The sequence below is a fragment of the Sciurus carolinensis genome, chromosome 7 (genome assembly GCF_902686445.1).
Source record: "Sciurus carolinensis chromosome 7, mSciCar1.2, whole genome shotgun sequence".
Lineage (NCBI taxonomy): Eukaryota > Metazoa > Chordata > Mammalia > Rodentia > Sciuridae > Sciurus > Sciurus carolinensis.
In genome coordinates, this window is record NC_062219.1 from 99,207,404 (window position 1) to 99,223,777 (window position 16,374).

Consider the following 16,374-nt stretch of genomic DNA (forward strand, 5'->3'; position numbering starts at 1 on the left):
ATAAATATAAATGTATATAAACCCAGTCTCCATTAAGTATGATCTGGAGAGCCAGTCATGTGCATATCTGTCCATCTCTGCATTTGATGATATCACAGCCATGACAGAAGTATTCATACCATGGATATTAGCAAGCACTATGAGATGGTTAATTTTAAATGTCAATTTGGCTAGACCTTTGGGTGCCCAGATAATTGATCAAACATTATTCTGGGTGTTTCTAAGACAGTGCTTTTGGATTGGATTAACATTTAAATTGGTGGACTTGGTAAAGCAGATTATCTTACATAATGGGGGGGCTCATCCAATCAGTTGAAGGTGTGAATAGAACAAAAAGACTGCTCCCTCCACCTGCTGCTGAGTAGAATAGGAATTCTCCATCTGACCATTCTGTCTTTGGGCATCAACTGGCTCCTCCTGCCCAGTAGCCTTTGAACCAAAACACTGGCTTTCCCTGGATCTCTTGCATTACTGCCCCATCCTACAGATTTCGACTTTGCAGACTCCATAACCACTTGAACCAGTTCCTTACATAAAATATCATTTCTGTCTGTCTGTCTCTCTTGTTGGTTCTATTTCTATGGAAAAAAAATGTGACTAATATAGCCTACGTCAGGGATTTTTTTTTTTTCCAGAAAGCTGGTTTAACAGTATGTTGGGGGAAAGAATAGTAGATGATGTTACCTACTTGGGAGCAAATATAGGATAGTAAAAATTAATTTTAGATGAATTAAAAAGATGGCATGTAATTAATCCCAAATGGATTATAAACATAAAGGATTTAAAGGGATAGAAGAAGATATAAGAGAGTATTTTAAAATTTCCAGTTGTGAGAAACTTGTTAGGAAAAAACCAAAAATTTAGCAGTCATAAAGAAAAGATTGGAAGTTTTGAACAAAAGAATTTTAAATTTCTTTATATAAACCCTAGACAAAAATACTTGCTGCGCATATGGCAAATAATTTTTTATTATATAAAATACTTCTACAGAATCAATAAGATATATATATACACACATATATATATATATATATTAGAAAAATGGGCAAAATGTATGAGATAATTCAAAAAACAAAGGAGAAAATAGAAATATTAAAAGATTTCTGCCAGGCATGCTGGTATATGCTTGTCCCCCAGCTGCTTGGGATCCAAGTCAGGAGAATTGCAAATTTGAGACCAACTTCAGTAACTTGGTGAGACCCTGTCTCAAAATGAAAAATAGAAAGTGCTGGGGATGTGGTTTAGTGGTAAAGTGTCCCTGGGTTCAGTTCTCAGCATTAACAAAACAGCAACCACATACACATACACATACACACATACACAAGGAAAAGACAAGGCACAAGAATTCTCTCCAACTCTACTAATAAATTCAAATTAAGACTAGTTTTTTGCTTGTTAGACTGACAACAGATAAAAAGATTCATACTATCCAGTGTTGATTTCGATAGGATTAAAAGGTACTTTCATTCTAATGCCAGAAATGTAATTTGACCCTACATTTTTAGAGAAAAATTTGGTAGTATCTCTGAAACCTTTTTCTATGACCTGCAATTCCACTTCTAAGTAAAGAAGATTTAGTTAAAGATACATACATATCTTATTTATGCACTGTTTATCATAGGAAACATTTGAAATATCCCTATTTCAATCAATAGGAGAATAGTTAACTAAAGGGTGGTACATCCTTAAACTAGAGAATTATTCAGTTGTTAGAAAGTACATGTGAAATGTATCTGTATTTTTGATTAATAAAAAGAGCCAAGTGCAAAACTTGTTAAATTATTTTTGTATATCTGTAAATATCTATGTAAGTATAGGAAAAATCAAGATGATATGCATTAACCTCAGTGATTACTCTGGAGGCACATGTATTGGTGTAAAAACAGGGACATTCACACTTACATAAGTAGTTTTAAAAAACTGTTGCAGTTATAGGTGAACTTAAGTATCTAATTTGTATTCTCTCAAATTTTTTGACAAATAGATCTTGGAAAAGGAGAAATCAAAATCAAAACGTTGAAATTTTCATCTACTTTGTTGTAAGCATAAGTAGGAGCACAAAGATGAAAAAGAGGCACATCTCTGCCCTCGGACCCAGGAGTACTTTTTGTATAATTGAAACTGATAAATGTTGTAAAATAGCCACACTGAAATAAACTCCACTAAAATCAGCCTACTGGGAAAAGTCAACAGGAGTCTTATGATCTAGGTTAAAAAGTTCACAGCTCTTGCCCAAGTAGCTGCAAAGGGGCAAAAGAAGGTAACAGAATCTCTTCAAAGCTTTTAGCTTCCATTCTAGGTTGACTAGCATCATCTTGGGACAAGGAGTCAGTACAAGGTGACTTCTGATGTGCAGTTTTTGCTGACGTCCTTGATGAACAGTAAAAGATGTCGTAGCTGCTCCCAACATGGATTAGCCACACACATTTCTCAGTAACCTCTGGGTAACCATCTTAGTTTAGGATCTGGTCCTGTTAGCTCTCCTCTCTCTTTACTCAGTATAATTTAGCAGAAGGCTTTAGGTCATGGAATTTTTTCTTTCTTTCTTTCTGTCTTGCTATAAAGTGTGCCTTCAGAGTAAGCAGATTTTGAGAGGGTATGTGCTGCCAGAAATGCATTTAAGATTTGAATGCAGACCAAATACACACTCAGTCTCTGCAGGGCAAAGGTTCGGCCTCAGACTGCGGGCAGGAATGGTCAGATCTTCCTGCTCTGCATTGTTGGTGGAGGCAGTTGATGTTTCTGCGACATTTCTGGTCAGAGCAGTGTGTGCCAGGAGTCTCTGACCATCCCTGCTTTTTCAGTCTTCTGCACAGGCAGTATGCCTGGGGCTTGGAAAATGTCCATCCCTGACTCTTGGCCTGGAGGCTCAGGAAATGCTGCTACCTTGTTTTCTACTTTAGTATTGTCACTCACCTTTGGGACTTGAAATCTGCCCTTCACTCCAGCCCCAAACCTGAGCTGCTTTTATTAACTTCATACATTGGCAGAGGTGATCTTTAAAATATTTAACTACCAGTAGAAAGTGGGCACTGACCAATCAGAATGAAGGACTGATCCCTTTTAGTTGCTAGACCCCAAGAGATTCTGGAGTCTTGGGGAGGGAGGCTGTAGCCGGAGATTGCTTGCGGGTGGTGGGCTTTCATGGCCTGTGGCTGCCCAGGTTCTGCTCTGCTTGAACTAATCACCTAGAACTCATCCGGCTCTGAGCATTTGATGCCTAGATCCTGTCATGGCTGTATGGACCCATTGGCTCCTGCCTCTACATACTCATGACTCCTAGCAGACAGTTGTGGCTTGCTGCTTCCCCTGTGACCTACCTGTATACGCTTGAACCAGCCAGGTCCTGTCTGCTTTATGGCGGAACCTGCCTGAGTCAAGATAGGGTCAGCCTCACTTTAGGAACTTCTTATGGAACCAGTACCTTCTTAGGATTAAGTTGGACTTGAAGATCAAACTGTTACTTGAGAATAGCTCATTGAGAACACTCTTGATATAGCTATAGCTGTAAGGTTGTTTCATCACATCCTTTGTCCCTGGCATAAAATGTTAACAGTCAAACTTGTATACATTTAAGTCTTTATTTTGTCCTCTGGGTCTTCACCCATTGTCTTGTCCTGTGTCTTGAGTTGTTTCTTTTGCACTGTCTGATAAATTTAATTTTGTCTCTTAATATCTCTGAATTTATGGTGGGTATTAAAGGCCCTTAAGGATTGCCATTGAGAGAGACCCAGGGACCACTGGTTAGGACTTCTTTGTAAGTTGCAATCAGCACAAGCCCCTCTTATGCTTGTGCTTGTTTTCTACCTTTCTTCCCTGCTCCCCACCCCATCTTCACCCCGCCCCAGCTCTCGTCTGCACACTCGGTGGGCTGCACAGCCTCACCCAACTGGATTGACTTGCCTCACTTCTTTTTGTTTCTCCTTCTCATTGCACCCCTCTCATTGCATCGCTTTCTCTCTTATGACTGGTCTTTGTGACTTTTGCCTCGTGTGACTGTTTGCCACTTCAGAAATCTTACTGTCTGGTTGTTATTTGGCTTCTCAGAATTTGTCATGGGGAAATTGTAAACGATCCATAAAACATACTTACTTATTTCATATTTCCTAGCTTCTCATCTTTACATATATATGTTCTAAAATTGTGACATGTTTTATTTGTAGACGTGGCAGCTAGTGAAATTGTCTGTGAGTGGGTATCTCAGGAAAGGGCCTCATGCAAACAGATTGAGCTCACATTTAAAGAATCATCTTTGAGGCCCCTTAGTCTGTAATTATGAAGGCTGGGTTATGATTTGCTGGTTGCAGTGCTATTTATAGAGCCTGTCATTGCGCATGACTGTCTGGGCCGGGGCTGTGGGCCTCGTTGCTGAGAGGAGCTGAGCTCTGGCTGCTGCCAGAGCAGATTGTACTAACTGCTGCTCCTGTTTCTCAGGCAGCCTTCCTCACCTGCCCTCCTTAGCTTTGTGTGGCGTTTAGCCTCCCTTTAGAGGTCTTGTTTACTGCCCATTTTGCTATTTCATATGGCTGCTGCTTCTGTATCCGGTTATGACCTGTTTGGCATGTATATACTGCCCAGTGTTTTGCCCTTGTTCTCATTTCTTGTATTGATGGATTTGCTGTCCTCTAGAAGCGATTTATTGCTGATTCTTTCATGACATTGAATGCTAAATATGGTTCCTGATTGTTATTGACGGAACTCTGTGGAAATCAGACTTCATGCTTATCTCAGGTCAGCTTCCCAGGGAAATAGCTTTGAAATGGAGAGTGTGCAGGAGATTTGTTGGGGAGTGACCTGGGGAACCCTAAGAGAATGAAGGAGAAGTTGAATTGCAAAGTATGTGAAAGAAGCCCTGCTGATTCCATGGGAAGTTTCTGAGTTGCCTTAACTGAGGCAAGTTTGCCCCTTCCCTTGCTGACTCCGGACAAGGGAGCATGACCCTGGACCAGGCAGCAAGCTATCAGGCTGAAGGCAGATGTCAGGGTTTCATCTGAAAGCCATGAGCTGCCACTCCTCTCAGCAGCTGGGGAAGGAGTGTTTGACTGACGAAGGGGGCATCTGGGTGGTGCCCCACAGCATCCAATAAAATACTCCTGTCATAGTTTTGCTTGTAGTGCAAGTTCCACCCTAATTTTAACTTTGTTTTAATACACATACAATGTTGGTTCTGTACTCTGAGAATCTCTTAAAGGTCAAACATATTTATTTTCTTTTTATGTTTTGTTTTAATGAAAAACATGGAGATGATTAACTCAACCTAAGAAAAAACAGAATAGGCTGATTCAAAAAGAATAAGCCCTGCCTTGTTGTATAGCCACTTTACATAAAAATTCACTGTCATGAAGTGGCTGATGACTTTACCCCTAAAATCCAAAGCTGGAGGTGGGAGGGCAAAGGATTGAAACCTATTGGACCCAAAGCAGGAGGACTGACAAACTTGTGCAAATTTTTTCTTGATAGTTACAGTCTATATATATATATATATATATATATAGACTATATATTTATATATATATATAAATCAGGGGATATACATAATTATTATTAGAAAAATAATGTAAGTGCATGCTTTGGTAGTGTCATCTATGTGTTTGGTGAAACAACATAACAGATGCTGTTTAATCTGCCTATGAAACTACAAACAGATGGAGTAGACATGGCTGCCAGAGAGAAATTAGACTGACCTTATATTTCACAGACGAGGTTGTTGACAGAGAGTACAGATTAGCAGACCAAAACACTAAGTTGGAATTACTTTTCAGTTTATGATAGAAGCAGAGTGTTCAAGGTCCTTCAGGTGCTGTAGAGCAGGGTTTGGCAACATTTTTTGGGAAAGGGCTGTTTAGTGTTTTGACTTTGCAGGCCATATGATTTTTCTTGCAGCTATTCAATTCTGCTTTTGTAGTGCAGACATTATCGCAGATAATATGTAAATGAATGGACCTGGCTGTATTCCAGTGAAACTTTGCAAAAACAGATGGTGGGACAGATGTGGCTGAAGAGCTCTAGTTTGCTGACCTCTGAAGGAGACCCAAGGTCAGGCTGCCAAGTTTTAGTCTTGGGCAAACTTCTAAGTGTCCATTTCCTTACCTTTAAAATGGGCATTCAAACAGTATCGACCTCCTAGGAATATTACAAGAAATAATGAGCTAATGCATACACGATGTTTGGCATTTAGTAAATGCTTGAGAACTAGAAATTATTACTGTTTATGGAACTGAAAAGAATTTAGAGTGTTGGGTGTAGTTAATGACTGAACAGTGGTGGAAAAGTACAAGATAAATGGACTCACATATTGTTTGTGTAATAGGTTGTATCAGGGGCTTCTTTTTTTTTTTTTGAGGCCCTAAGAGTTGTAGTCAGAAAGCTGAATTGCTGGAGAGAGTAACTGAACCCCTACGTGAGACCTGCCCAGGTGGTGGCTGTGAAATTGATTTTGCTACCAGCTCTGTGGTAGTCTGCTTTTGCTCATCAGTATCTGTACTGTGTTCTTTTCTAGGCACATGGCCTCAGTAATCATTTAGCTTCCCTTACAGTTAGTTGCTGGCCATGTGTCTGAGGTCTAGTTAATGAAATGTAAGAAGTAATGTATGCCATTTATAGGCCTGACCCTTGAAACCGTCCACACACAGTCCTGGTATCCCCCACCTCCCACAATGTAGGGGACATTGAGGACCTAGAGATTCATAGATGGAAAATGCCTGGTGGATTTTTAATTCAATTAAAATTTAAATGAAAATAGCCACACGTGACTCGTAGCTGGTGCTACACTATTGGACAGGTCAGGGTTAGAGACTAGAAAATTTCTCCTAGTGCACTGAGTCCCACCCCAAACTTTCTTAAGTCTAGTGAGAGCAACTTCAAAGAATCCACTGACGAAGCTTGAATTGTGTCCACAGAGTCTGTGAGGAAACTAGTGCCAGAACTTGTACATTAATTCCAAAGGCCAGAGACAGTGACTGGTCAGTTATTTTAACAGTGGAGTGAGCAGAAGTGGCTACATTTGAAAAGTCTAACCTAGAATTTGTTGGGACAAAGGACTGATGAGTATTTCCTCTGGATTTCTTGGGAGAAAGAGCCTGGAGTCATTTAAAACCCTATCTGAGAGGAAACCAGAGGAGTGATGTGACCTCATTGGAATGGTACTGTTTTTGTGACTAGAAGTGGCTGGAGGACTTTTTAATTATCTGAGAATGACTAGAAAAATTATAGGATCTACACAAAATTTTAGGTAAGGTTGGAAGAAAACAAAACCCTCATCGTGGATTTGAAAGGTCAACTAGGAGGGAGAATGCAGTTGCTTTCTGAGTACACCCTGTGATCCCTGCTTTAGCTAATCTAACATTTATAATTAAAAATCACTTTAAGCTCTTTAAAGAAGATTCTGTATCTCAAGTAGCTTCAAACTAAAAGTCCCCTTTTATTCTTTTCCCCATCACCCAGCTTTGGAGACTACACCCCAGCTCCAACATGTACAGTTTTTATGTAACAGTTAAAATAAATTGAATTTTAAAAAAAGTTTGCTGAGCCCCACCCTTGAAATTTCTGATTCATCGAGGTGGGATGGGGCTGAGAATTTGCATTTATAATGAGTCCTTCAGTGACTACAGTCCGAGAAATCCTGCTCTAGCACCAGGTCCTGCCCGTTCCTGTGTGGTTAGTGAGTAATTTTGGTCCTAATAACACTGTATCTCATGGTGCTGTGTGCAGAGGGACCCTAAGGATTAGAGCAATTTAGCTCTTTGTGGTTTTAATAACCCTACATTAAAAGATTGGTCCTGGAAGCCACTCTGTCAGCTGGAGAAAGAAAATAATATATCTAGAGCTATCTTTCTGTTTTCAGAGAGAATGTATTCCCTGGGGGAAATGGGGTAAAATATTACCTTTTTAATGTCTTTTCTGATATTTAATCATCTCAGATCTTTCTTGATACAGATCATTCCTAGAGGTTCCTGAAGGTACGAAGACAGCAAGAAGTCTATTTTAAAAAATTCTAAGGCATTGTGTATTTATGTAAGTTTTTGCAGATTAGTTTTTCTTTTATGTTAACTGATATTATATCAATTGCTGCTTAGTTTCTGCTGATCAGAAGCTCTGACTGGTAATCAAAGAGCCTTGATTTTTTAAATGTTTTTAAAATTGTGAATGAACTACAACTTAAAGCCACTTTTATAAATGGAAATCTTTTATGATGTCCGTCATTCCTTCTTGGACATAACACTCCATCTGTAGTCTCTCCAACTATGTCATCCCACCCATCCCGTCACCGTTACTGAGTGTTGCCACTCGCTGTGTCTGTCAGAGCTAGAGCTCCTTTTTTGAGAGTTTGATGGAGAAATACTGAGAGCCTGGGCCATAGCATAGAAGCTGAAAAAAGAGAAACAGAGGGAGAAAGAAAGGGAGGGAGGAAGAAAGGAATTCTAGAGATCATTGCTTCTTAAACTTTTAAAATGTGTGTGAGTGTGTGTGTGTGTGTGTACAGTCCACTATTATCATCTATGTCACTCTGCCATACAAGAGCACACTAGGACTTCTTGCTCCTATCTAACTTAGCACCCACCACTGGTCAGCCTTCCCCCACCCAACTCCCAGCTACTCTTCCCAGCCTCTACTCCCAACTTCTATGAAATCAACTGTTTTAGATTCCACATGAGTGATATCATGTGGTGCTTGTCTTTCTGTACCTGGTTTATTTCTCTTAATATAGTTGTCTTCAGTTCCATCCATTCTTTCTTATAACTGAATAGTATTCCATTATGTATATGTAGCACATTTTCTTTATCCCTCAATGGAGGGATATGTGAGTTGTTCCCATCTCTTAACTATTGTGAATATGTGGCAAGCGACATGGAAATACAGATGTCTTCTTGATATACTGACTTCATATTCTTTGGACATATATCCAGCAGTGGGATTGCTGAATCATATTTTAGTTTTATTTTAAATTTTTTGAGGAACCTCCATACCATTTCCCATAATGGCTGAACTAATTTACATTCTTTTTTTAAAATTTATTTTTATTGTAAACAAATGGGATACATGTTGTTTCTGTTTGTACATGGAGTAACAGCATACCATTTGCATATTCATACATTTACATAGAGTAATGATGTTTGATTCATTCCGTTATTTTTTTCCTTCCCCCCCACCCCTCCCACCTAATTTACATTCTTACAGTGTTCAAGAGTTTCCTTGTCTCCACATCTTCACATACTCACCAGTAATTGTTATCTTTAATTTCTTTTCCCCAGTGCTGGGGATTGAACCCAGGGCCTTACAGGTGCTAGGCAAGTGCTCTACCACAGAGCTACATCTCCAGTTCTAGTCTTACTGATAATAACCATTCTTATGGGGGAGAGGTAAGCAATGTGTGTTTTGATGAGCTTTCTAGGTGGTTCTGATGCTTCATAAAGTTTGAGAACTACTGCATCTGGGTAATGCAAACTCCTTCTGTAGGTTGAATAAGATAGAAATATATCTGTTGCCCATTTAGAAGTTTAGGTGGGTGAATAGGAGGGGTTGCTTCCTTTATGTAGTTATTCAGATACGTGGACTGAGAGAGGCACTGCTATCTTCAGCATGTGATTTTCAAGATTCCTATGAGGTCATCTCAGACTAAAGAGGAGAAAAGAATGAAGTGACTGTGGGAAGTGTTTATGTGCTAGGTCTAGAAATGGCATATGTCATTTTTGTCTTCATTCTTTTGACTAGATCTCAGTCACATGGCCTTACCTAACTGCAAGGGAGACTGGGAAATGTAGTCTAGTTTGTGCCCAAGAAAAAGAGGCAAGTGTGAATTTTGGTGAGCAGCTAGCAGCATCTGTCACAAACTCTTTATATATATTTCTGAGACTTTTCTCTATTTTGTTTTGTGCTGTAAACTCTTTTGGCAGAGTAGTGAAACCCACGGACTTGTTCTGAGAATGTTTTTAAATGCATAAAATTAAATATCCTTTATGTAATCATAAAGAATACCAATTATATTGAAATATTTTAAATTATTAAAATCACTTTACAGCAATATATGTACTTCTTAATTCATGAAATAACAAGAGCTAGTGATAAATTTACTACTCTGATTTTGAAATAATGAGTATAAATGGTATTTTAAGATATCTGCAGCCATTATGATTTAACATTTAAATATCTGTGATTACTTTTGGTGGCAAAAGTCACAGGTACTGCTATTAATAACAGACTTATAACCTACATTCATAATTGAACTATATGCTAAATTTCTATTATAGGTTAATGGAAATAAAGACATTTTTTTTCCTGTCCAATTTCAATGTTTACCCTTATCTGTCTTAAATTTTGTTCATAGATTTAAAGAATTTGCTGTACACCTTATTTCTGGTTTGGGATGAGGGTAACCACTAAGTTTTTTATGGGCTATTATATGCTTTAGAAACAGCAGGTTATTGCGCTTCCTAAGATTTATATCTGGTAGGTAGATTTATGTATTATATAGTTATTTGCCTTAATTTTTCAGTTATGCTAATACCACAAAGGCAATTCGATGTAGATGCTCAGTGATCCAGTGTGTTATGTTTTCATCTGTTCAGGTGCTTCATCAGTAAACCTGATGGTAGTTTGACCTTACATAACAATTCTTACCTGAAAATATTTTTTTTTTTACATTTTTGTCTCATATATTGAAATTATGTACAGACCTTTTCTTGTTGTAATCAGTCAACCTGTGTTGGTAGCACTTTCCAGTCCTGTGAATATATATGGACCACAAGTTCTGAATTCATTGCTGTCTTATACTCGCTCTGCATAGGGCAGAGAAGTGAAGGGCACTGATTGGCATTAGATAAACTTGGTTCCAATCTGGGTCTTTCTGATTGCAAACTCTGGGGCTGGAGATGTAACTCTGTGGTAGAGCTCTTGCCTAGCAAGTATAAAGCCCTGGATTCAATTCCCAATACTTTTTAAAAATTAAAAAAAAAAAACTCCAATTACAGATTCTGCCCTTTGATAGATTACTTAGCCTTGAAAAGCCTCAGTTTGCGTGTCCTGGAGGTAGGTGTATTATTAGGTGTGGCACCCAGATAATGTTTAGTAAATAAATGCTATTACTATTTATTTCCCTTTTCTGCCAGTGTACATGCCAAACAACCTGGCTAAGTTTGAGTATTCAACGTCCAAGGAAAAGAGTTAACCATCTGAAAGCATAACACAAAGCAAATGCACTGGAGGTTTTGTTTGCAGGCAACAAAATCTGACTCTGTCTAAACCAAAGGAGAGTCAAATATGTGATAGAACTCACAATCAAGCCTGAAAGTCAGGTTAGAACAGGCAAAACTAGGCAGCCTCAAAAGGTCTTTGGTTTGCCACTGAACTAATGAATTCATGCTGACTTTTTTCAGTCTTTTCATGCCTTCTTTTAATATTCAGAATCCGAGCACAGAGACTTTTATTTATTGAGTGTTGTCCATGCCCCTACTATCAGCTCTACTGGGTTATTAAAAGAGTAGATCTAGAGTGGACTCTAGAGCACCATGACTTAGCTGTGCATCAAGAAATCACAATGAAATATCACCTCATGCCTGTTAGCATGACAGTCATCAAAAACAAAAAATAACAAGTGTTGTTGAGGATATGGAGAAATTAGAGCCCTTGTACACTGTTGGTGGGAGGGTATGGTAATGCAATCACCATAGAAACAGCATGAAACAAGTAGTTCCTCAAAAAATTAGAAAGAAAACCACTATCCCATCCCACAATTCCACTTCTGGGTATTAATCCCAAAGAATTCAAATCATGATCTTGGAAGAGATATATGCACCCTCATGTTCATTACAGTATTTCTTGCAGTAGCTAAGATATGGAAGCAACCTAATGTCAATCAGTAGACGAACGGATTAAAAAAAAATGTGATATATCTACAGTGGAATCTTAACAACCCTAAAAAAATAAAGAGATCCTATCATATGCAACAAATGAACTTGGGGGACATTATGCTGCAGAAATAACCTAGTCACAGAAAGAGAAGTACTGTATGATTCCACTTATGTGAGCTATCTCAGAGAGTTAGATTCATAGAATCAGAGTGGAGTGGTGTTTATCAGGGGCAGGAGGGAGGTGGAAATGGGGAGTTGTTTGTGCCAGAGGAATAAATTCTTGAGAGATCTTCTGTACAATATTGTACCTGTAGTTAATAATACTGTTTTATGCACTTAATTAAAAATCTGAGCATATACCTCATATTAAATATTCTACACACACACACACACACACACACACTGCACATCTTGAGAAATTATTATCCAGCAGATGTTGTAAATTGGAGTTGCCTAAAAATGGCAGGTGACCCCTACAGAGAGACTTCCAAATGTCCATAATCTAATGGTTAAAGGGTATCCAGGCTGGATTAAATGAATGGAGAGAAAAGGACTTCATATTAACACCATCGAATTTTGTTAACAACCGTGAAAGCCTGTAGCACCACCTACTGTTTTAAAATAAAATTTCCTTCTGGTGGAAATTTTTTGTAATAATATTTTTATAGTATTTAAGACAAGCGCGTGTCTCATAGCCAAAGGGATGCAGTCCTGTGCATTGATTTAGGGAAATATAAAGTGTGACTGCCCAGTGATGATTCTGTGACCTTTATAGTATTTGTAATCATAGCTATGAACTGTCGATGTGTAAATTGCTGCCACAAGATCCAGAAAGTAAGTGACATGGTAATAATACTGAGAATAAGTGATAAGATTACTATTTGTATGCTGTGTACTCTTTTAAGTACCCAAGGTGGACTATACCATTTAAACACCACCTCAACACTGTGAGAGAGGTTTCATATGCCTTTCACAGATGAAAACTCTGAGGCAGAGAAGTAACTTAGCCAAGATCACTCACCTAATAAGTAACAGCTGGCCTTCAGGACCAGTGGCTTTACACATTGGAGAGTAAATGCCTGAGATCTTCTTGAGCAAAGAGCCCTCCTCTTGATCAGTACCTCATATGTGTCTGTTAGTAAGGCACACCAGCAGTATGACTCATTTTCCTTTTTACATTTGATTGTGCTCAGGAATGTATTTTATTTACACAAGTATACATAGTAATCGTAGCCTACATTTATGTACATGCCAAATACCCTTCTAAGTACTTTACATAAATTAATTCATCTTTTCTTTTCAACAATCCTATGAAATACTTCTTTTTTTTGTACTGAGGATTGAACCCCAGGCTGCTTTACCATTGAGTCATATCCCCAGCCCTTAATTAACTAATTTATTTGATTTTCTTTTGTAGTGCTGGTGTTTGAACCCAGGAACTCATACATGTTAGGCAAGCCCTCTGTTACTGAGCTACTTCTCCAGCCACTGTCCCCTACCCCTTTTTGAGACAGGGTCTCATTAAGTTGCTAAGGCCTTGCTAATTTTGCTGAAGCTGGCCTGGAACGTGGGATCCTCCTGCCTCAGCCTCCTGAGTTGCTGGGATTATAGGTGTGCACCACGGTGCCTGACTTGAAATACTATTTTTAATCCCCATTTTACAGGTGAGGAAATAGTTAAGTAACTATCCAGGATCACTCAACTAGTAAATGACAGAGGTAGTACTGAACCCCGATATTCTGGCTATGTATGCTGTTTGTGAACTATGCTATAATATTTTTAAAAAGTTATTTTAAAATAGTACAAGTGTCTTTGGTAGAACAGAAATCACAGAGGTCTGCATAGTGGTGCTCAGATCTGGGAAACATGAAGGTGGAATGGAAATGACTGATGTTCGAGAAAGACTGATTTAAGTTGTTTTAGTATCATAAATAATTCTGCATTGAATGTCTTCCTGGGCGTTCCTGGTAGAATTTCTCTAGGGTAGATAGAGGGATGTGGATTCTTGCTCTCCAGAGTGGCTGTACCAACATGTTTTAATCTCTTCTGTTTTGTCACTTTAAGGGAGTTTTATGCAATTTTTCTCCTTAAGTGTCACTCATTGGAATTTGTAGGCCACCAAAGACTATTGGTAATTATACAAATTAAGTAAAATTTGGTCACTAATAAGAGACACAGTCTATGTTCTTACCATAAAAGTACACTTGACTCACTCTATACTACAGAAGTTCGTGCATTATCAGATACTTTGTTCTTTCTACCAGTACACACATTTCTGAACTAGAGAGAATGTGGGGGCTGTGACAGTTAATGCCATCTAGTGGTTACACTAAGCCCTGGCTCCTGGAGGCCTTCAGTCTTCAAAGTGTAGAAAAATTATTCCCAGTGGGTCTAATTCAGAAGGGAGGAAAGAGTGTGTGTGGGATTGGGGGGGCGGGTACAGGAACCTGCATATTTAAAAAGCAGCCTGTGTGGTGGTTGGTTCTGATGTTGTTTGGTCTGAATTTGTTCTATAACACAGTTTTGCAGTTGCCTCTAGCCGCCTCTTCTTAATCCTCTTCTCCGGCAGCTGCTGTGGTATCTCCTGGGTTATGTGGGAGCTGTGGGGATCTTCTGAGACTATTTTGAGTTGAAGATGACCAGCTGAGCTTGCACACAGGGGACTGATGGGAGCTGGCTAATGTGTTTGGGATGAGAAGAAAGAGCCCAAATGATGACCTCAGTTTTGCCAAATCCACTTGCATTTCCTCCTTACTGATTTCTGTTGACCTCAGTGCTACTTTTGACTCTGTGGGTCATCTTCTACTCCCGCCCCCCCTCTTCATATCTGTAAGCTTGTATACAAGGTCTCCATAATCAGACACTAGCCTGTTTCCCAGGTCCCTCAGTGAAGTTCCTGAACACAGAAATCTTTAATTATCCCATGGAGTCATGCTCAGGCCTTTTCTTGTACTGCTTCTTCCTCTGAAATTCTCAGTCCCTATTCTTTATGCCCTCACTTCAACCTTTAAGCTTCTTACACATCTTTCAAAATTCGAAAGACCCACAAACTCAAACCCTTTAGGGAGCATTTATTGCTTACCCTTCTCTCCCAACTCCCTACCATGCTTGGCTTATACCCTCCTCTTGGCACATCATCAAATAATGTTTCTTATTGCTATGTAAATATTCCATCCATCCATCCATCACTTCACTTCACTTATTCATTCATTCCTTATGTTGTTTCCCTTGCCTGGAATATAAATTCTATTCATTCTTCAACTAAGCCAAATATAGACCACTCAACTAAGCCAAATATAGACTATTCTTGACTTCATTCATTGATTCCCCCTCTGTGATCTGCTTGAACTGAGAGTCCTGAACTTCCAACTTTAACACTTATTTTTTTCTTGTGTGTTCATGAATTCCATATTAAACTTCTTTTCCTGTCTGGCAAATTTTAAGCTATGTGAGGGTAGGGGCTGTTTTATGTAATTTTTGATGTTTTCCAAAATGGTTTGCACATTCGAAAATGCAAGATGTGGCTTGGCTGAACTTATTTCCATTGTCTAATGAATTGTTCTTTTACTCACCTTACTCAAAGAGAGAAAGAAAATGACCATTTTATCAAGCATCTCTTTTATGGTCAAATACTGTGTTCAGAATTTTACGTATACAATCTTATTTAAAACTTAAAAGCCCTGTGAGTAGAAAGTTAGACCTCTTATAGGTTAGAATGGTTTAATAAATTGTGTAGCTCTGTTAACAGGTTGGCATTGGGACTCAGGCCCTTCTGACACCAAAACCCACACACCCTTTGTTCCAGTGCTTGGCCTCCAGTTTAGTTTTGCATCTTCCCTTTGTGGGGTTTTGTGATGATGCTCTGCATTTGTGCTTTTCCTCCCTCAAAAAGAGTCTGCTGTTAGGAATGCAGAGTGACCCTGTATCCAGGAATGACATTCTGTCCTGCTCCCTATACCCTGTTTCATACCAGAGTGGAAGTATCCTTCCTCACATGTAGTTTGCCTGATACATAAGTCAAGCAGGGTGCCCACCTCCCTTTAACTTTAAGAGCATTTCTTAATGTAGAGTAACTGCGGGCCCTGAAGCCCCGTAGTGCGTCGCAGAGCACCTGTTCTTGCATGTTCAGCCTCCTACACGCTCACTTAGGGGATGTGAATGGTCTCGTTGAGCATGGTGACTTTGGGAGCTCTTTGTGTAACTAGCTCCGGAGACTGTCCAGACTGACAATACAAATCTGGATTTGTTCTGTTGTGTTTTCTGCCACAGGGATTCAGAGCAAGTCCTCGGCACATCAGACGGCGGGTTGCAGCAGCCGCAGCTGCCCGACTGGAAGAAGTGAAGCCCGTGGTGGAAGCTCACCATCAGAGTGAGCAAGAAACTTCAGTGAGGAAGCGAAGAATCAAGAAAAATAGCCGAGTCCAGCCAGAATTTTACCATTCTGTTCAAGGTGCCTCAACCAGAAGGCCTGTAAGTAGAGAACTGTCTTCTGTAAGAATATGAAATACTGTCAAATGGTGTAGTCATT

General features: G+C 39.2%; 1 protein-coding gene across 1 annotated transcript in view; it reads left to right on the forward strand.

Moving 5' to 3' along the window:
- Positions 1 to 16,374, forward strand: part of Dst (dystonin) — a 456,059-nt gene that overhangs the window by 31,813 nt on the left and 407,872 nt on the right. The window contains 1 exon segment of the mRNA XM_047559692.1: positions 16,116 to 16,316. Coding sequence (XP_047415648.1) covers positions 16,116 to 16,316 — 201 coding nt within the window.